At 40.9% G+C, this 20,367-nt stretch overlaps 2 protein-coding genes across 2 annotated transcripts; one reads left to right on the top strand and one right to left on the bottom strand.

The window, feature by feature from the left end:
* Nucleotides 1-7,644: 7,644 nt before the first annotated feature.
* Nucleotides 7,645-9,963, bottom strand: LOC124089601 (small cysteine and glycine repeat-containing protein 5-like). Its single transcript, XM_058577485.1, has one exon. It carries the CDS (start codon nucleotides 9,934-9,936, stop codon nucleotides 9,661-9,663), a length of 276 nt encoding a protein of 91 aa, XP_058433468.1. The 5' UTR covers nucleotides 9,937-9,963; the 3' UTR covers nucleotides 7,645-9,660.
* A 1,856-nt stretch (nucleotides 9,964-11,819) lies between these two features.
* Nucleotides 11,820-13,845, top strand: LOC124089603 (small cysteine and glycine repeat-containing protein 7-like). The gene has a single exon (XM_058577484.1). It carries the CDS (start codon nucleotides 11,866-11,868, stop codon nucleotides 12,220-12,222), a length of 357 nt encoding a protein of 118 aa, XP_058433467.1. The 5' UTR covers nucleotides 11,820-11,865; the 3' UTR covers nucleotides 12,223-13,845.
* The last annotated feature ends 6,522 nt before the right edge of the window (nucleotides 13,846-20,367 follow it).

The following is a 20,367-nucleotide window of genomic DNA, read 5'->3' as shown; positions in this document are numbered from 1 at the left end:
AATCTAATGTATTTTAGCATGGTGGATGGGAGAATCTATCAGATTTTTTCTATATGTATTTATTGATATAGTCTTGTGAATTTTCTCTTTTCATGTAGTTAATTCCATTAATAGATTTGCTAAAGAAGTCATTATTACATTCTTAGTGAAAAGCCTACTTGGTTATTATATCATTTATATGTGAATTCCATTTATTAACAATTCATTTAGAAGCTTTACATCCATGTTCACAAGTAAGAATTGCCCTATAGTTTTGGTGTTTAGTACTGTCCTTGTCCAATTTTGGAAACACGGGTATACTGGCTTCTCATTCTCTCTTCTGAGTCTCTTGACTTGATCATTTGTGTTTTCCCCTCCATATAAAATTTCTAGGACAGTGACTGCAAAGCACCAAATCATGCATAGATGTACTCACAACTTCATGGAAAACCGTCCTTCAGCAACTGGGAGAATCACAGTTTGTCTCTCTCCCTTGTGGTGTGCCCACTATTTGCTTCTGAGCAGTTTGGATTCATAAATTTAAAAGTATCTACTGCTCACAAACAGCAAAATCTGTCTCTCTGACATGTTACTGTACAAACAATTTTAGACAGGTATACTTTTCAGACAACTACCTGACACATGACTAAATCCAGAGCTGGCCTGAACAGATGGAGATCTTTTCTTCCACATAATCACACCAAGGTAAGCAGAGACTTACATCCTGGCTCCTGGAGCAGAAAGTCTAGGTCCTAGATCTCATGGGGCCTGGCTGAGAAGAATAGAGTGAGAGGGGCTGCACTCACCTGAACGACCCTCTCCGGGTTCTGCCCCTGGTGAAACAAAACATGAGCACATCCAATGCTAGTTTTCCAGTTATTTCAGATCACTATTTCCCTCTCTATAACCCTAACACCAATCCTTATGTCTGCACACTCCCACTGGTTGCTAAGGGACCAGGAGCCTTCACACAGCTAATCTGCAATGGATGTAGATAAATGGAACATGTACTTTTTTCACAATGTAGTAAAAGCAGTTAACTATATTTTGATAGAGACTATCCTGATAGATGTTGGTTAGGAATGTTAACAAGCAGGAAAGTGTAGGGCAGGAGGAGGGAAAACAAAACCTTAAAAGAAAGCAAACCAGACATGCTTACATAGCCAGTACTGCCAAACAGGAAATAACCCAATACGGTGGCATTCTCTGAAGCAGCCCTATCCACTGAGCTTTCCTAGAGACTGAGTCCTGACTCCGTAAATTGACATACCCACTCCAGGTCGTTCTCCATAACAAGCCTTGGCTTGGTGCTGTCCAGATATTATCTCCATTTCATATTATCTCCAAACCATCACAGGCTCTGGCTTCCATCCCTAACATGAGCCCCAGGGAAGTTTTAGAAGCAGAAGGAAAACTCTGGGACTTGAAGTTAATGAAACACACAGGGTCTGAAGGCTGTCTGAACCCGTGTGCACAGATGGCTGGGGAGTGACTCTTGATGGGGCAGAGGGAAGTAAGGGCACAGCAGTGTTGTGGTTTAGATGGGAAGTATCTCCCAAAAGCTCAGGTGAGACAATGCAAAAAGGTTCAGAGGTGAAATGATTAGACAATGACAGTTGTAACCTAAGCAGTGGATTAATCTCCTGATAGGGATGAGTTGGATGGTAACTGTAGGCAGGCAGTGTGTGGCTGGAGGAGGTAGGTCACTGGGGCATGGCTTTGGGGTTCATATTTTGTCCCTGGTGAGGGGAGCTCTCTCTGCTTCCTGATTGCCACATTGCCTTCCTCCTCCGTGCCCTTCTGCCATGATGTCTGTGCCTCACCGTGGGCCCAGAGCAAAGGAGTTGGCCATCTATGGACTGAGACCTCTGAAACCCGGAGCACCGAATAAACCTGTCCTCCTCCCAAGTTGTTCTTGTCAAGTCTTGTGATCACAGTGGCAAAAACGCTGACTAAAATAAGCAACCACATAAAACGATAGGAAATTTGGTAGTTTTTATGTTTCATTCATGTTAGCTTGGAATAATCTTTGGGCAGAACAAAAGGCCTGCTGACAAAAGAAAACCGGTGTAGACTGGAGAGACCACCTTGGATTTGATTCTTCACATTCCCAAATGATCAGACTTCAGGAAGAAAGAGATAAACCAACCATTTTAATCTGAAACTTTTAACATCATCCTACCAGAATGGCAGATTTCACCCAAAGAAAAAGCTGAAGACATGAGCCAGTGGCATGGGGTGGGGGAGGCAGGCATTTCAAGGGAAGTGGCCCCTCCCAAGCAAGAAGGTGGTGCATTGTGTGTAGAGAATCTTATAATAATAAATCACAATAAAAGTCAGTGTTGTTGCCCTGAACCAGCCATTTCTAACAATGAGAGTGATAAAACATGACTCCTTGACAGGAAAAAATAATTACCACTTATTTTTGGTTCTTCACTGATCTGAAAAATGCAATTCATAAGCCCAAACAATGATATCTATGAAAAACTCAGTATCCAGCAGAGAACACACATTCCTCCAATGAAACTGGGGAGCAGTAGAAACCTAGCACATTCAGGAAGTTATTTTTTTTAAAGGCTAAAAGATCACTATGAGATGTTGTATTCTATAATTAAAAATGTAATAAGATCAAGAATTAATTGTAAAAGAATAATTAAGATAAATCCCACATGTTAAAAAAAAAACATATTACTAAATAATCTTGGGTTTAAAAGAGAAACCATAAAGGAAACTAAAAAGTATTCAAAACTGAATGATTGGAAATTAATATAGGAGAAATTGAGATGTTACAGACTTCCCGGTGGGAGAGGAAAACCCACGCTGGGTGATTTTACAAGTGACTTATCAGGTTGGGGGCTGTGTGAGTGTGTGTATGTGTGTGTGTGTGTGTGTGTGTAACAACCCAACTCATTATTTTCCCAGACCATTTTTAAATAAATCTGGAGCATCATACATAGCATTTCAATATAAATAGTTCTGAAATTATTTTTAGTAGCTCTATAAGATAAAAGAAAAAAACTTTATCTTATAATATACAATGCCATCATCACAATTAAATAAGAAAGAAACATGATTCCATCATCCAGCATGAACTCATAATTTAAATTCCCTGAGGTAGATAGAGAGACAGATATTTAGTTGGCTCAATTCATGATCCAAACAAAGTCATACACTGCAATAGTGAGTATCTCACTTGTTCTCTTGGGCTGTCTCTCCTATAAATTGGTAGCCAGGTTTTTAGCTTTATAAAATCCATATCCACTACTCTTGTTTGGATGTCCCCTCCAAAACTCACGTTGGAATTTAATTGTAATTGTAACTGTATTAAGAGAGGGAACTTTAAATAGGCCTCACAAATGGACAAATGCTGACATCATATGAGTGGCTTAGTTATCTCAGGAATGTGTTCCTTATAAAAAAGACAGGTTTGATCCAGTTCCCCCTCTGTCCCACACAAGCTTGTTTGCTATTTTGCCAGGTTATGATGCAACATGAAGGTTCTCAGACAAGATATCAGCACCATACTCTTGGACTTCCCTCCTGAAGAACTGTGAACCAAATAAACTTTTTTTTAATAAATTACCCAGTTTGTGACATTCTGTTATAGAAGCAGAAAATTGACTAAGACATCTGTTACCTCATTCAGTGGTAAAAAAAAAAATGGTGATATTTTAATTTTATCAACTCTTTTCCGATTACTAGCTTGACTATTTCTCTATTTAAAAATGTTCTTTGTCAACTATTTGATAACCCTGAGATTAGGATTCAGAATGAAAAGACAGGATGAATGATTATTTACCAATTTTCAAGACAATGTGTTGATTCTCCAGTATCTTCCAACATGTGACCAATAGGTTGTTTTCATTTGGGTTAAGAATCAGCGTGAACTCATGGATTTAGACATATTAATTATTCTGATTTATCGAAGTCCTGTTCTTGTGGATGCTCAGATTGTCTGATCATTAGGGACCAGTAGGGACCTCCTAAGTTGATTCCTGAGGCCTCTGTAAAGCCCTGGTTCTTGTTAGTAGCAAATGGTATTTAGAGGCCACAATCTGTTCCAGGAGTAGCCATTGCTACTAGGCTGATCAATTTCTGTATCTTTTCCATAAATAGAGCAAAGAAATTTGAATATGCCATAAATTCAGACTGATACTTCTAACTTAATTATCCTCACTTATCTCACATCCACCCTTCCATATTTTAAAAAAAAAGTGCCAGTTACAAATTAACATCCACATAATTGCATTTTTTCATTTTCTACTGAGCACAAGCGCGCGCGCACACACACACACACACACACACACATCTCTGCCTAACATCAAACCACAACCAAAAACATAATGACTGAAGGACAGACAAAGTGATACACATCTGTAATTCCAGCTACTCTGGAGGTCAAGGCAGGAGGATCACAAGTTTTAGGCCAGTCTGGGCAATGTAGGGAGACTCTGTCTCAAAAGAAATTTAGAAGGAGTTTGGAAATGTAACTCAGTGGTAGAGCTCTAGCACTCACCTAGCATGTGCGAAACCTGGGTTCAAGCCCCAGTACAGCACACACACACACACACACACACAAATTACTAAACACAGTTGTGTTTTATTTTGGTTTTGTTGTTTTTTGTTGGTTTGTTTGTTTGTCCTTAGAGTACAATACACTGGAGACATACATGACAAATTACTGTTCTTTAAAGTTATTTAAGCTATTTCCTCCATGTGGTTACACCACCCCCTTAACCTACATTTAAGCTCCCCTATTTTATTTTACCTTGAGTTTTTAGAGACTTTAAATTTTTTAATTGTTTGTATAATGATGTAAAATATTCACATGGTTCTGAAGTCAAATGTAGAAAACAACATGCATTCAGAAAAGTATAACTTTGTTTCCTCTTTCCTCCACTGGAAGACAATCATTTTACTCTTTATTTTACTTTGCATTTTAAAAGAATTATAAGGAAGTATACATACATTTTTAAACATCCCTATTTTAGTAAATCTACCAATTTCTTTAAGATATCTAATTCCTCATTTACAAAGTTATTCTAGAAGTAGAAAATAATGAAAGTTGTCTGGATCATTATTGGAGCAGATATAATACTGATTTCAAACAGGTAAGGATCAAGGAAAGAAATGGATAAAGTCACTTCACTTACAAAATACAGTAGATAGAAGGAGAAAAATTAGAAATCTACCTCAACTGACACAGAAAATGCCTATCATAAAATCAGTACCACTTTGTTTTTTAAAAAGAACGCGTCTTGCTCCAATGTCCAGATAAGGTACAGCAGACATCCCATGTGACAGAGGGACTTTCCTTGTACTCCATTTATTATGAGGAACAAGACAAGAATAACTGGAAATATCAACAGAATCAACTGACAAGACATTGCATCTAGCAAGAGAGCTCAGGAAGGTGAACGGATATTAGACCAAGTGAAAGGAATCCACAGTGATTCTTCCTATACTTCACCTGCATATTAGTTTCCTAGAGCTATGAAGACAGAGGACTAAAAAGCAAGTAGTTCAAAATGACAGATTTGTCGCCTCATGGTTTGGGGGGCTAAAAGTTGAAGATCAAGTTGCTGGATCAAGATGCTCCCCTCAAACCTGTAGGGGAGTCTTTCCTTACCCCTTTCTAGCTTCGGGTAGTTTTCTGACCATATCTGGCATCTTTCCAGCACCTAAGGGCAAGCCCACCATCAATTGCCCTCATTTTCCTCCTTCCCTGAGTTCGCTCCCAACCTCTCACAATGCCTGCCTTCCTCCTCCTCAGCCATCCAGCACGAACACGAAATTCAAGGACATTCATCACATTATAAGTAGAGCTGTGTGCTATTTCAATTGGCAACAGGCCACGTGTATTGGGTGGCCCCATAAGATTCTAATGGAGCTGAGAAATTCTCATGCCCTAGTGACCTCGTAACCCTTGTGATGTGGAGCAGCTCATCACTCACGTGCTTGCAGAAAAGCTTGTGTAAACATGCCTACAGAGTTGCCAGTCTTTACACAAAAGTATAGCACATACAATTATGTATAGGACATAACACTTGGTAATGATAATAAACAACTGTGCTACTGGTTTGTGTATGTACCTGTATTTTTAATTATTATTTTGGAGTAGGTTCCACTTATTTAAAAAAAAAAATGTTTTTCACTGTAAACAGTATGCTGTGTTATGCCTGCAGCAGCCTCACACATCTTATGTTTACCCAGACGCAGGTTTCCTCTCATGCTAGATTGAATTGAATTTCATATTGTTTTGTCCATAATGATCTTAGCAGGAAAAGGCTACACACACACGTATACTTGTATACACTGGGTAGCCCACAGGTGTAGGAGGCTATTCCATCTAAGCTTGTGTAAGTTCACTCTATGATAGCTGCACAATAACAGAACAACACTCTTCTCAGAATGTACCCCATCATTAATGATATAGCCATCTATATGAAAGATCCCTATGTCATTGCTTCGGCTGAATTGAAGTGCCTAAATGTCTTTCATATGGTGACACTCTAACTGATGATAACTTGGCTCCTGGAGCCTTAGAGCATGAGCTAATTACAAAGGTAAAGTCCTAAGAATCCCAGCAGACCCCAAGATGGAGAAGGAACAGAGGGAGATGGATGCCAGTCTCAAAAACAGGAAAGACTACATTTGAGAACACATTTCCCAAATTGCCATGTTACAGAATCACCTATTGAGCCATAGAGTTTCAAACTCTGGAACATGAATATGTGTATGCACATGTATAGGCGTGCAAGTAGAGTTTTTAACATAAATAACAATACAATCTAGCTGACTAAATATATATATATATATATATATATATATATATATATATATATATATCCCATATTAATAACATGTTTATAATCTAGATATTACAATATGACCTATATACATAAGCACACTGTAACTAATATGAATAGCTATACAAGTATATTACCGGTATAACATACATCAGGTTACACATGATGCTGCATGTAAATGTATGCAGCTTCCATTCATTCTAAAATATTTATTAGCAAACCACAATGTGTGCCAACTCCATGATCCACATAGAGTATATTTTAGGATGATAATTTGTGAGCAAATATTCCTCTTAAAAATAAATGTACAATATCAATATTAGAGAAGTAGAACAAAAAAGCAATTTTTTTCAAGCCTAGTTTTTTCTGATCAGACTAATAAAGAAAATCGAGTAGATCTGTCTCTTCTCAAAGTAACCAGATAAGGTTGCATCTATAAAAGAAAAAAATACGTCGTGACTAGGATTAGAGCAATTTATGAGAGAATTTTTATGTACCTTTATTATAGAGTTTTTTTGGTTTATCAACTTTCTTTCCCTCTATAACTTACAGAACAACAACAAATAAAAGAAAAAAACTTTAAAGGAAATGATTGGTTTCTCACCCAGTTGTTGACCACACTTAATATAATTTTTTAAATGGGCTACCTTGTAGAGTTCCCAAATCTGTCAGAAGTCAGTATGTATCATTAGGTCACCGTTGTCATCCGTGTTGCAATTGTAGGCATCGCCCTCCTTTATTTGGTTTTGTATTGTGCCTTTAGTTCCCACGATTCCCAGCATCACCCCTCTGCTGCTGTTTCAGGCCCGCAGTGTTGTCCCCAGGATTACTGCCACAGCCTCAGTTTCCCCAGGGAACTAACCAATGCTGCACACGGCTGCAGTTAGACCCCCTCTCCACAGCCTCCCAGGCCCATCCCACTGCTGTGTGTCCCAGCTCCAGCAGCAGCAGACGTGTGCTCTGAGCAAGTCACTTGCTTCCTCTCTGTACTCTTTCCTGTCCTTGCAGTGGGCACAATAATAGTTCTCCCATTACCGTGTGATACGTGACACATGTAGTTTTTTAGGAGAATGCCTGGCTTTTAAGGGCAGCATGAATGCTCCTTGTTTTGACCGTAGATGCTGCTATTGTGGTTAAACTATCAGACTTCCAAATCAAAGACTTATTCTTCCTTTCCTTGCTTATTTCTAACTATTTATGGTAATAGGCTTTTCATCAAAATTACGGTGGCAAGCTCCCATGTATGTCTTAAACTCTTCATTCCTTGTGTTTTGGTCTTCTTTTTGGAACTTCTGTCTTCAATCAACTCCACTTATCAAAACATTTCTAACTCCGCAAAACACACTCCAAAATGTTACCTATTTTAGTCAGCTTTGGCTTCACTGTGACTAAAAGACCCAACAAGAACAATGCGGAGGAGGAAGTTTATTTGGGCTCATAGTTTCAGAAGGTCAGCCCATGGTTGATTGACTCCATAGCTCTGGGCTTAAGGTGAGACTGAAAGTCATGGAGGAAGGACATGGTGGAGGAAGGCAGCTCAGGACATGGCTATAGGAAGCAGAGACAAAATATAAGCCTCAAAGACATGCCCCCAGTGACCTACATCCTCTTCCAATCCTACCTTCCTATAGTTACCACCTGGTTGATCCATATCAGCAGATTAATCCACTGATTCGGTTATAACTCTCATAACCCAAGCATTTCGTCTCTGAACATTCTTGCATTGTCTCACACATGAGCTCACACATGGCGGACAACTCAAGTCCAAATCACAACATTATCTCCTTCTTGAAGTCATTCCAGCTCTTTTTTAAAATATTTTTTTTAATTTTAATTTATTATATATGACCATTTCAGCTCTTTTGAAGTACACCTATTCCCCATCCAACACAAAGTACCTCCTGCCCATTATATGTCACATCAACATCGACTTTTTACCATGTTCATTATTGTTTTACCTTGTGTTTTTTGGTCATTTGTATATGACAGGATTTTAAATCACACAGGGACATAGTTATTTGTGCATCCGTGATGGCTGCAACTCATGGAAGATCATAATTAATGGTAGTTTAATGAAAATAACTAAAGAATAAAACCAAAGGAAACTGTTCAGATTTTATTTTTGCATTTTATTAATAAATTTTTAAGACTTTGTCTAGGAAGACTACAGAAAGTTGAGGTCAAGTTTGGTACACATAAGAAGATCTCATGTGAGATAGAAAAGAATTAAAAGTAGAAAACACGGTAGAAACCATTATTCCATTTTGCTGGTCTCAATAATCAAGATATCCTCCATCTTTGTTCTTGGGTGGCATTGCATGGCATACCCATATAATTTCCTTAAAAGGGGAGAAAAATTGTCAAGATGCTGGCACATGTCTACAATCCCAGAGACTTAGAAAGCTGAGACAGGAGGAGCACAAATTCAAAGCCAGCCTCAGCAACATAGCAAGGCCTTTGGCAATGTATTGAGACCCTATTTCAAAATTTAAAAAGACAAAGGATGTAACTCATGCGTGAAGCACCCTTCTGGGTTTAATCCCCAGTACTAAAAGAGAGAGAGGAAGGGAGGAGGAAAGGACAGAAAGGAGGAAGGAGGAAAGGAAGGAAGAAAGGAAGGGGAGAGAGAGAGAAAAAGGGAGGGAGGGAGGGAAGGAGGAATGAAGGAAGGAAAGACTAAAACTACGGGGTGTTAGAATCAAGGAGGATTGTGCTGGAGTCCAGGTGCCATGGAGACAGCCTGCAACAGAAAGAATGGGAGGGAAGAAAGCCTTAACAAGGGGAACAAGCAAACTCCCAGCAGCACCTGCAGACAGGTGGATTAATCAACAGAAAGGGTCCTGGCAGCACCTGCCCAGAGGCTTGTGGCCCCCTAGCAGCAGCACTGCTTCTGGCAACAACATTTCTGCTGGCAGCAGCCCTTCCCACAGCCACAGCCACAGGAGCCACAGCCACAGGAGCGGCAGCAGGTGCGGCGGCAGCAGCACACAGGGGTGCTGCAGCAGCCCCCACAGCAGCCACGGCAGCAGGGGCAGCAGTTGGAGCAGCAGCCGACCCGGTAGCATCTGCATGTGGTGCAGCTGTTGCAACTACCACAGCCACCACAGCCACCGCAGCCACCGCAGCCTCCACAGCCAGAGCAACCCATGGTGTCAGTAGAGAGGACTCAGGTGCAGTGAGGAGAGGACTCAGGAGAGGAGAGACAGGTCTGGTGCCTCCTTCTGCTGGGGAGCTGCTTATATACCAACTCCAACAATCTCAGCCCTACATATGCAGCCAGTAGCTAGTTTCCTGTTGTTGTTTATCCCAATCCCCATAAAAGACCTCGTGAGGCCTCGTGCATCCTTCCTTGATGACTCTCACCATTGCTAGATTTAACTTTTCCTCATTTCTTAACTCTATATTTAGATTAGAACATATTTCCAAGACATTTGGGTCCATGAGAACGTAAATGTATGTACGTTTTGTTCTGGAGCTTTAAATAGTACCTGGCACAATGTGAGTATTCAGTGGATATAATAAATGCCTAATATATTTTAAATAATTCTTTCTATAGCATGAGAGTCTGAATCTAATCAAGTAAAAGCTCTGTGTTTCCATTTATACTTCCTAATCATCACAGGTTAGACAAAACATTTTCTCCACATAAGAATTCCTCACACCCCAAAATTAGGACAATGCTCTTGAAAGAATTAGTAAAAAAAACCATAAACAAATGGTACAGAGTAGGCACTCCTAATTTCAAATCATATTTACATATTTACATATCACATTCTATCTCATCTTAAAACACAGCTATTCTTTTTCTGACTGCCTGAGATCCTTCATTCAGCAGAACTGCTTGATTATTGAAAACTATATTAAAATAATTGTGTGATGTCAGATGCTAAAAATAAATTTTATGAGTCCTAAGTTATCTGCTAAGGGCAAGGCAACTATTTGCTGTTTTTCTGTTAAATAGTTGAGAAAACAAAAATTTTAAAAAGTTCCATCTGGTGACTGGTCACTTCATACCTCTCTGACATGTACTGTAGCTGGGACTCGGTGTCAGCCTGTCCATGCACTGATGGATGCTCATCTGCAGTGCTTTGCTGACTCTACCTGCCAGGCTTCCATTTCCTGTCCCAGGAAGCCTGTGCATATGAGGATTGGCCCATAGGGGTATGCACTTGCTTTACCACCTTTGGAATTTAAGGACTACCCAATTCAGGTCCTACAGGCAACCCACTGAAAAAGCCTGGGGGTTTACTGCTGAGAGCCATAGCCGAATCCGAATGACCGCATGGCATTTTTGCCAGAACGGAGTGGTTGAGAGGTGACGCCAGCAAGCCATTGAGATGATAATGATTATGTTAAGCTGTGTGTATTAGACCCCTGCTGTCCGCCTCGGCCTGCTACTTTGGAGTTCTCCCGGGGATTCCCGGAGAGTTCCCATTGGTTGGGGATTTCCGGTTGGTGACATGGCAGGTTCAGGATCATGGATGACCTGGCTTTCGGGGGCTGTGCTTCCCACAGAACGCTGGTGTCCCTGGGTTTACCAGGGTATCTGCTTCATAAGCTTACATTTTAAAAACTAGAGAAAGAAACCTTAAAATGACTCACTTGATATATTTCTCATCAACCAAGGGGTTGGAGGGATCCTTCTTGCTCTCCATTTCCAATGTCCAGTGACCTGAGAAGTTTGACTGCATGCATGAGACACTCATGAAATGTTGACAGTGGCCCACGGCTGAGACTCGGTCAGCACTGGCAGGGGCAAGGACTCCTTTTTCCTATATTTTGGCCATTGATTTTCTACTTCTGAACCAAAAACCAACACAATTATTACATTCATACCAGAAAAGTCAAAGACTTTATAATAAAGACTGTTGTGCAGTCTTTAAATAGCAATGTTATGTCAAGTAAACTGAAGAAGGAAGTGAATAATAGATCTTGTGAGAGCCTTCCATAGAAACTGGGCTAAAAATGAAGGGGATAGGGGCAGTATATAAGGGTGTCCCCCAGCAGAAGGAGGCACCAGACCTGCCTCTCCTCTCCTGAGTCTTCTCACTGCACCTGAGTCCTCTCTACTGACACCATGGGTTGCTCTGGCTGTGGAGGCTGTGGTGGCTGCAGTGGCTGCGGTGGCTGCGGTGGCTGTGGTGGCTGTGGTAGCTGCAACAGCTGCACCACATGCAGATGCTACCGGGTCGGCTGCTGCTCCAACTGCTGCCCCTGCTGCCGTGGCTGCTGTGGGGGCTGCTGCAGCACCCCTGTGTGCTGCTGCCGCCGCACCTGCTGCCGCTCCTGTGGCTGTGGCTCCTGTGGCTGTGGCTCCTGTGGCTGTGGCTCCTGTGGCTGTGGCTCCTGTGGCTGTGGCTGTGGGAAGGGCTGTTGCCAGCAGAAGTGCTGCTGCCAGCAGAAGTGTGGCTGCAAGAAGCAATGCTGCTGCTAGGTGGGTGGGTCTGCAGGAGCTGCTGGGAGTCAGCTGCTTCTCATTGCTCAGAACCCTTCCCCTCCTGGCTGCTCCCTGCTATCTCCCCGTCACCTGGGCTTTAGGGCACATTTCTCCTTGACGTTCCCGCTCTGTAGCTTAAGAAGTCATTTTCATTTTTATAGTCTCAGGGATATCTTCTACAATGTCATCCAGAGCAAAGGTAGAAAACCTCCTGGCAATACTTCTGTCGGGACTGAGGCACTTAGATGCTGCTCATTGGGCTGCCCTAGGGGAGTCTGTAGCTGTGGATGGGGGATGATTCTTGATTTTGGTCCTGTCTGCTATTTCCAGACCCACCAGCCCTGCTGTGAGGGACTGATCTCTTCTAGTTCTGTCTTTGAATCTTGGTTTTCTGTGATCCTTCCCAATTGAAGAGTGTCGAAACCAGTATGACCAGTTACATTCAAAGATACAAGTGCCTCTCTGTACCTGAACACCAACCCTATGGGATCTAGACCAATGGGATCTAGATTCTCAATATTTTGCTCCTAGCATGTGTTTATGGCTTCTGTATACCAACATCCACCTTTCCTGACTGTGAGTACAGTGGATTCCTGATTTCTCTGTTGCTGCATTGTATTTCCACAATCTTTCAATGTCTAATAAATAAATGATACTAAGTTGACCTTAAAATATTGACTCACAAAAGTCTCTTATTTGGTAACTACTTCTGAGAAAGGATAGAGGTTCAATATTGAGTAGAGAGGAAATAATTTTTGTATCAATGAATTTACTGTGAATTTGAACTACTTTTGTAATGGCAGATCTACATCAATCAATGTTTGCCAGGCGTGGAGGCACACACGTGTAATCCCAAAGGCTGAGGAGGTTGAGGCAGGAGGATTGCAAATTCAAAGCCAGCCTCAGCTATTTAGTAAGGCCCTAAGCAACTTAGCAAAATCTATCTTAAAATAAAAAATAAAAGGGACTGAGGATGTGGCTCAGTAGTTAAGCATCCCTGGGTTCAAGTCCTGGTACCAAAAAAAAAAGAAAGAAAGAAAACATCATTAAATTTTTAATATTTCATCTGTTTTGCATCTATATTGAGACCTGAAATATTTTTTTTCAAAAATGGTAAATTAACTTATAATAATAGCCATGTGTGCATGTGGAGGTGTAAACACACAAAAACACACACATACACACACAAATGACAAAATCCACCTTGGGCATCAGAATTTCTGCCCTTGTTATTCATGCATATTTCCTCATAGGAAAAAATAATTCTAATAAAAATATGGATTTCCCATATAATTCAAATTCAACTTGGGAAAGGTATCTTTTTGACAAAGGGAATTCTGTAATTGAATTTAAAACTTAGTTTAGTCACAAAAGATGGATTCCCCCAGATTTTTAGCCAAGTCCAGGTCTACCTACAATCTAAATGTTCTCTATAACAGAACACAACCCTGCTCCTGATTTAGAATTTCATTTTCACATTCGATGTAAACAAATCAGCCTTTGGAGCTCTGAAGCTTTCACGTGAGCTCTGTCTGCCATCCTTTTTGCAACAACGAAGTGTTTAGGAGGGAAGTGTCATGGGCAACACCACAGCAATCCTGCACTAAAAGGACATGGCTATAGAGAGCTCATCCTACACATGCCCTTTATTTTATTAATGTATTATTATTAAAATGTTAGGTTTTTTCTTTTTTATTAATTAATTTATTTTAATTAGGTATTATGACAGCAGAATGCATTTTGATTCATTGGACACAATTGCAGTGCAACTTTCCATTTCTCTGGTTGTAAATGATGTAGCGTCTTACCATATGTGCAGCCATACACATACCCAGGGTAATGATGTCCATCTCAGTCCATCATCTTTCCTGCCCCCAGGCACCCTTTCTTCACATGTCCCTTGAACAATTTCTTTCTCAGTCCCCACAACTTGATTTTTTGGAAATGGATCACAAACTGTCAACAAGGACCCAGAAAAATCGTCAATGCCCTCTCTACCATTTTGGTAAGAATGCTAAATGAGAGATTCCCTAGGACAGCAATATGTTCATCTGTACATTTAAGAGGAAAAGCACATGACTTTCATTTCAGAACTTTCTCATCCTGGACAAAGGCATTGTTTCTTATTTATTGAAGTGTATAGAATAAAAGACTAGGGAAATCCTAATTGGCTGTTACTAGAGCCAGATTAAATGGGTGACACAGCCATACAAGGGATTATCGCACAGTTGTCAGAAAGAGTGAGCCAGATCTCTAAGAAAGAAGAAATGGTGTGAGATGGAAGAAAGAAGTGGATTGTGTGTGATATCATTTGTGTAAATAGAAATTTATCCAAAAACATCATGACACATACTCAAATGAAAGCTTTACCCAGTGAGGTGCATGTGAGATGCTGTATGGGGGGCAAAGAAGGGGTTCAGAAAGACTTCAGGAAGAATGGAGCGCTTGCCTCATGGGAAGCCCACCAGTTTCAGAGGCCATGAACATCCTGTGCACTTTTGTGTTGTCACTAGGTCACTCTGAGAAACAAGAGCTACTCACCAGGGAGGGTAGTGCTCCGGGGTGACCTCTGGGGGTCTCTTGAAGCACACATACCAGCTGAGGGGATCCAGGCAAAAACAGCAGCAGTGGCAGCAATGAGGGCTGCCTTCACCGTGGGGAGGGGTACACATTCTTGACCTTCTATTAGCCAAAGACCTCAGTGTTTTACCGTCTCCATCCTTTGAAAGTAAAGCCACACGGGGGGAAGTAAGGGAATTCTTGTTTTTCAAGTTGGCTCAGTCAAAAGATTTTGTTAAATGGATTAGGTTTTATCCTAATCTTATTCTTTGCAGGTTTTCAAATTCTTATAGATTTTGTCCAAAAGATCCTCTTAGGTCAGGGAGTTAGACCACACCTAGATTCCCAAGAAAACTATCCAGTTGAGAGAGACTCATCCCAAAACACACTCAACAAGCAGATGTGAGGGCTGTTCCAGAAGGTTTTGGATAGTAAGGGCCTCCCGCATCCTGGAGGTGGCGCTGCACCTGAACACCAACCCCTACCTTGCTCCCAAGCCACCTGTTGTTACCTACGGAAACTGACCTGGCGTACTGGAAGGGAAAAATGGGGAAGATAAAAAGCCTTTCCCATCTTTCTTTAAAAGTTTTTTTTTTCATGAATTTAACATAGCAAGTTCATTATAAACAATTTTAAAGTGTTTTCTTTATGGAAATTAAAAAAGGAGAAAATGAACATGTCTGTGACAACCACCTGAACCATTTTATCATCTAGCCTTCCATCACTTCCCTATGCTTTATTTTTACCCAATATTTTTATTTTGTAGAATCTCAAAACCACATTAAAGTCCAAAGAACATTACATTCACACCAGGTATGCCATTTAGTTCAGCTCATCAGTGGGAACATTCTGCCATATATTTTTTGTTCTCTCTCCCACTTGAGAGTAAGTTACAGAAATGACATTCACTCCTAAAAGTTTTTGTATATATCTCCCAAGGATACTGTCCTATATAGAATCACCAAACAAGAATCAAATTCAAGAAATTTAAGTGACACTTTCTACTATGTAATATGCAATTGACCTGAAATTTCCCCAATTATCCCAGGAATGTCCTATAGTTTACATCTGTATTTGTAATAATGTTTCACCCTGGATCCAGTCAAAGAGGTATTTTTAGTCAGCTTTAATCTAGAATGGTCCTCCAACATTGTATTTTTTGCCCCTGTGACTTGTGTTTTGGAAAATAATTCTTGATATGGATATTATGGTTGTTTCCTCGTGATCAGATTCCACTTCAGCGTTTTTGTGGGAATGTGATGCAGTTGGTGTATGTTTTCTCTGTGGATCACATCAAGAAGTGTGTAGTGTCAGTTTATTCCATTACTGGGGATGTTCAGTGTGACCTCCCAACTAGCATGATGTCCACCAGATTCCTCCATTGCTAATACCCTCTTTCCCCTTTAATTTATATGGCACTATTTCTTGTGCATTTATATAATAAAATTAAAAGCATTATGAATGTATAGTTTTGTGACCCGATTTTTAACCTAATGTTTAATCATGGATAAATACCCTTGTTGTTAAATATTTACATTTTAGAAACTTTTAAATGACCACATGTATTAATCTGTTTTCTGTTTCTAATAATAACATCACAGACTGGGTAAGCCTTAACAAAAACAACTTTATTTTGGTTTATGGTTCTGGAGGTGCAAGGTCAAGGGCTGCATCTAGAGATGGCTTTCTTGCTGGTCGAGTCCCCAGGTGGTGAGAAGCATCACTTGGGAAGAGACAGAAAGCACACCTGTGTGTCTGCATGTCTGGTCTCTCTCCCTCTTTTTAGAAAGCTAGCAGAATTTAATCATGGTCATTAAATAATAACCTCATCTAATCCTAGTCACTTCCCATAGTTAAATTAAGTTTCCATGCTCCAAGTACCTCACAATGGGGATTAAAGTCCAGCATGAGTTTTGGATACAAACCGTATTCAAGCCACAGCATCACATAATAGGCAATTATGTGCATAATTTCTATAATCATCTCATATCCATCAAGTGCCCAAGCAATTATATATTTAGCTGACCACTTGGAAAAAAAACTTGGATCCTGACCATAAAAATGAAATGACAAAAATATTTTTTTTCTTTTTTCCTGAATTTGAAATGATCACGGGCTCTGGCTGCAAAACTGGTATGAAGAGGTCCCAGATTCTCTTAACCCAGTGGTACCTTCTTACACAACTATAGCACAGTGTAAAATAGTGTTGTGTGAGTGTGGTGGTGATGGTGGTGTTTACATAAAACCCATATATCATATCAAATTCCTATAAATTCTCCTGATATCCACTGTTTGTCCATCACTCAGGCTAATCTTTCAAGGGCGGAGCACAACTTTTCAGATCCCAGGTTATAATTTTAGGGGCAATGTTCTATTAAAAGTCCAAGGACAACAGATGACAATTTAAAATCATGACCAAACACAAGCTTTGGAAGCCTTGCAAGGGCTCAGACCTGGGCCCCACCTTCCCTCTACCATCCCTCCAGCCTGGCAGCACCTGCCACCTCCCCCCCACCCACACACCTCAGGTTTCTTCACTCTCCTGGGAGTTCAGCCAGAAACCACAATTAAACTGCAATGAAAGGAGGAGAAACACCCTCCAGCAGGGCCTCAGCCTACGCCCTGTTCCCAGGACCCTAAAGTAATGGATAGACAGATTATCTGCTCCCTTCAGGGTAAAACCCAACCTCCTCCTACCCATGTGGGTTTTCCTTTTGCCCAAGTTCATGGCTTAAGTCATTTCAGGACAAAATAGCCACCATGTTCAGTACCTCCTGACACTCAAACCCTGACCAAAAAGACACTGTTACCCCCTTGTATCTTATTTTCCTTTCACACCCTGCACTGGATGGGTCAGCACCCCTCATGGTCTGCACCCCTCTCCCACAGGTCCAAGCCACATCTGCTCCACCCTGCAAGGATTCCTCAGGATGGTGCAGGCCCATGTAGGCCCTTCTAGGGTCCATTCCTAGGGAACTGTTTATAATGATTCTTTTTCATGGAAGGCAGAAGATCTCCTTTCTAGACCTGAACACTTGCCATCTCTCCCATTCACCAGCAGTCAAAGCCAAAGTCTGGAATGACCTAAACTAACACCTGTGAAATGCAACAGCCCTCCCATCCCTTACTTTCCTGACCCCTGCTCTAGTGGCACCCTTATTCAGTTGATTGAGTCGAACTGCCTTTTCGTGCAGCCTTCCCACTTTCTAGAATGCTCTACAAAGTCCCAGAGAACTGGAGCGCCCACTCCCTCACCACTCTGTAGTCAGGTGTCATATTCCACCTGAGTCCTTTTTAGATCACCCAATTTTGCAATCTCACCCACTCTTCTCTCAGTTCCAATCCTTCCTATTCTTTTATTTTTTCACCTAAAACTTGCCTCATTTTAACAACATTTATTTTTCAGGAACACAAAAACTATGGACCATAATCTCTTTCTTTTATAAAATACTTTAAGCCTAGCCTTCTTTATTCATTTTGCTGTTCATTTTAATCATGTAACAGTCCAGGACCTTGACAATACAGTCTAACAATAAGGCTTGTCACCACACAGCCTATTCTCCTGTACCCTTACCCCCAAAATAGCCCTTACCCTAAAGCCTGTGTTTGCCATGACTTTGCTTTTTTTTTTTTTTTTTTGGTGCTGGGTATTGAACCCAGGGCTTTGTGCATGTGAGGCAAGCTCTCTACCAACTGAGCTATATCCCCAGCTCCTATGACTTTGTTTTTCTTTGGAAAAGAAAAACATCTAAATTCATTCCTTTCTGTGAATATACAATAATTTACTTGTGCACCTTTTCTCTAGACAATGGGAATTCCTATTTTTTCCAGAGTTTTGCTATTTTTGATAGAGTTGCTAGGAGCATCCTTGTATGTGTCCACTGGAACCCAGGTGCAAGGATTTATACACAAAGTAGAATTCCTGAGTCTTGTGGAAATACATGAACTAAGTGAGCACAGAAAAAGCCTATTTTACCCAGTGTTTGTCATAGCAAAGAAGTTAGTTCACTGCTTATATTTTGGCAGAGATTCAAATGCATGCAGGGGAGTGGCAAAGAATTGCATAGTGGAAAAAGGAAAGCCCTCAGAGGTGCCGGGCTGGGGGCTGTTTGCAAGGGGAAGCCCTGGATGGGTTAACTGGGAATGAGACCTCCTCTAGGGTTGGTTAGAGGGTCTTATGTGACTTTCTCTGGTTGGTCCTAAGTTGGAGAAGAACTAGAGAAGCTGTCAGTAATTAACCAAGTCCTGGGCATTTAGGGCCAATTGTCATCTTTGGGATTGCTGGAGTGTTTATGAGACAGTAGTGACTTCCTGTAAGTCCCATGTCAACAGTAGGCTGGCTACTAGGATGGTTATGACAGACAATGAGTTGGTTTTCTGGGACAACTTCTGCAGACCATAGGTCAGGGTTCTATTAGGTCAGATGTTCTGACCTGTTTTGTTCATTGAAGTATTTTTGGTGCCTAGAACAGTGTGCAACACAATGTAGGCACTCCATAAATATTTATCAAATGAGTGGTTACAATGTATCTGTAAAGTATTATCCTTACTTCTAAGGATAATTTTTTTTATTTTACTATTATCCTTAGAAGTAAGGACTACCACTCACATCTAACCCCCTCCAGTAGGACAGTCACAGTCACAGCCAGGGCTCACTTTTGCATATCCTCTGTGTGCACCAGTGTCAGACTTGAAGTTGGTGATTGACAGGTGTATGTTGAAAGAAATTCATCCACTTTATATCAGTATAGGTTTATGGATGCACATTAGTGCTGAGTCTGGCAGGCAATAATAAGGAATAACATCCCTCAGTCACACTATGTTTATCTGAAAATAGACATGGGCCTGGGAGGAAGTGTCCATTTTTCTTGAGCCTTGTGAAGACATCACCATAGGTTCTTCTTAGAAGCATCCTGGCATTGTTATTTTTAATTAATTAACTTATCTATTTATTTATTGGTACTAGGGATTGAATGGAAGGGTGTTCTACCACTAAGTTACATCCCAGCCCCTTTTATTTTTTATTTTGAGACAGGGGTCTTGCTAAATTTCTGAGGCTGGCCTCCAACTTGAATTCTCCTGCCTCAGCCTCCTGAGTAGCTGGGATCACAGACATGTACCACCACACCTGGCCTGACATTGATATTTGACCTGTACTTTAAGCTTGCCCCTGCACGGGCCTCTTCTGCAATTTTTTTCATTGTCATATTTCCAAAACATTGACTCTCTGAGGGTACTTCCACAAGTAGAAAAGAAGAGACCTCTGTGGTTCAGGAACAAGAATCAGTGGTAGTAAATCACCTCCTAAGCCACTTTTTCCATCCCTCACTTTTGACAAAGTCAGGTACAAAATTCAAGGGATTGCTTATAGGAAAGGGTACTATGTTCAGAAGGTAGCTTGATGGACATTATACATTGCATGCTGTTTCACTTGCTGGGGACTCAGAGATGCACCCCTTGTGACCTCTTTATGTTCCTATCATGGTGCTGCTATTGTTATCATTGTTGTATTTGTGTTTGGTTTGATTTGGTTTGAGATGAGTTCTCACCATGTTACCCTGGCTGGTCTTCAGCTCCTGGACT

The sequence above is a fragment of the Marmota monax genome, unplaced genomic scaffold (assembly GCF_021218885.2).
Source record: "Marmota monax isolate L192 unplaced genomic scaffold, Marmota_monax_Labrador192_F-V1.1 WCK01_AAM20220418_F8-fsc00041, whole genome shotgun sequence".
NCBI classification, from domain to species: Eukaryota; Metazoa; Chordata; class Mammalia; order Rodentia; family Sciuridae; genus Marmota; species Marmota monax.
The sequence above is the reverse complement of the archived record's forward strand: the minus strand, read 5'-3'. Positions and strand labels throughout refer to the sequence as shown.

Coding starts and splice junctions, on each gene's coding strand:
- LOC124089603 (XM_058577484.1), top strand. CDS start 11,866: ATGGGTTGCTCTGGCTGTGGAGGCTGTGGTGGCTGCAGTGGCTGCGGT.
- LOC124089601 (XM_058577485.1), bottom strand. CDS start 9,936: ATGGGTTGCTCTGGCTGTGGAGGCTGCGGTGGCTGCGGTGGCTGTGGT.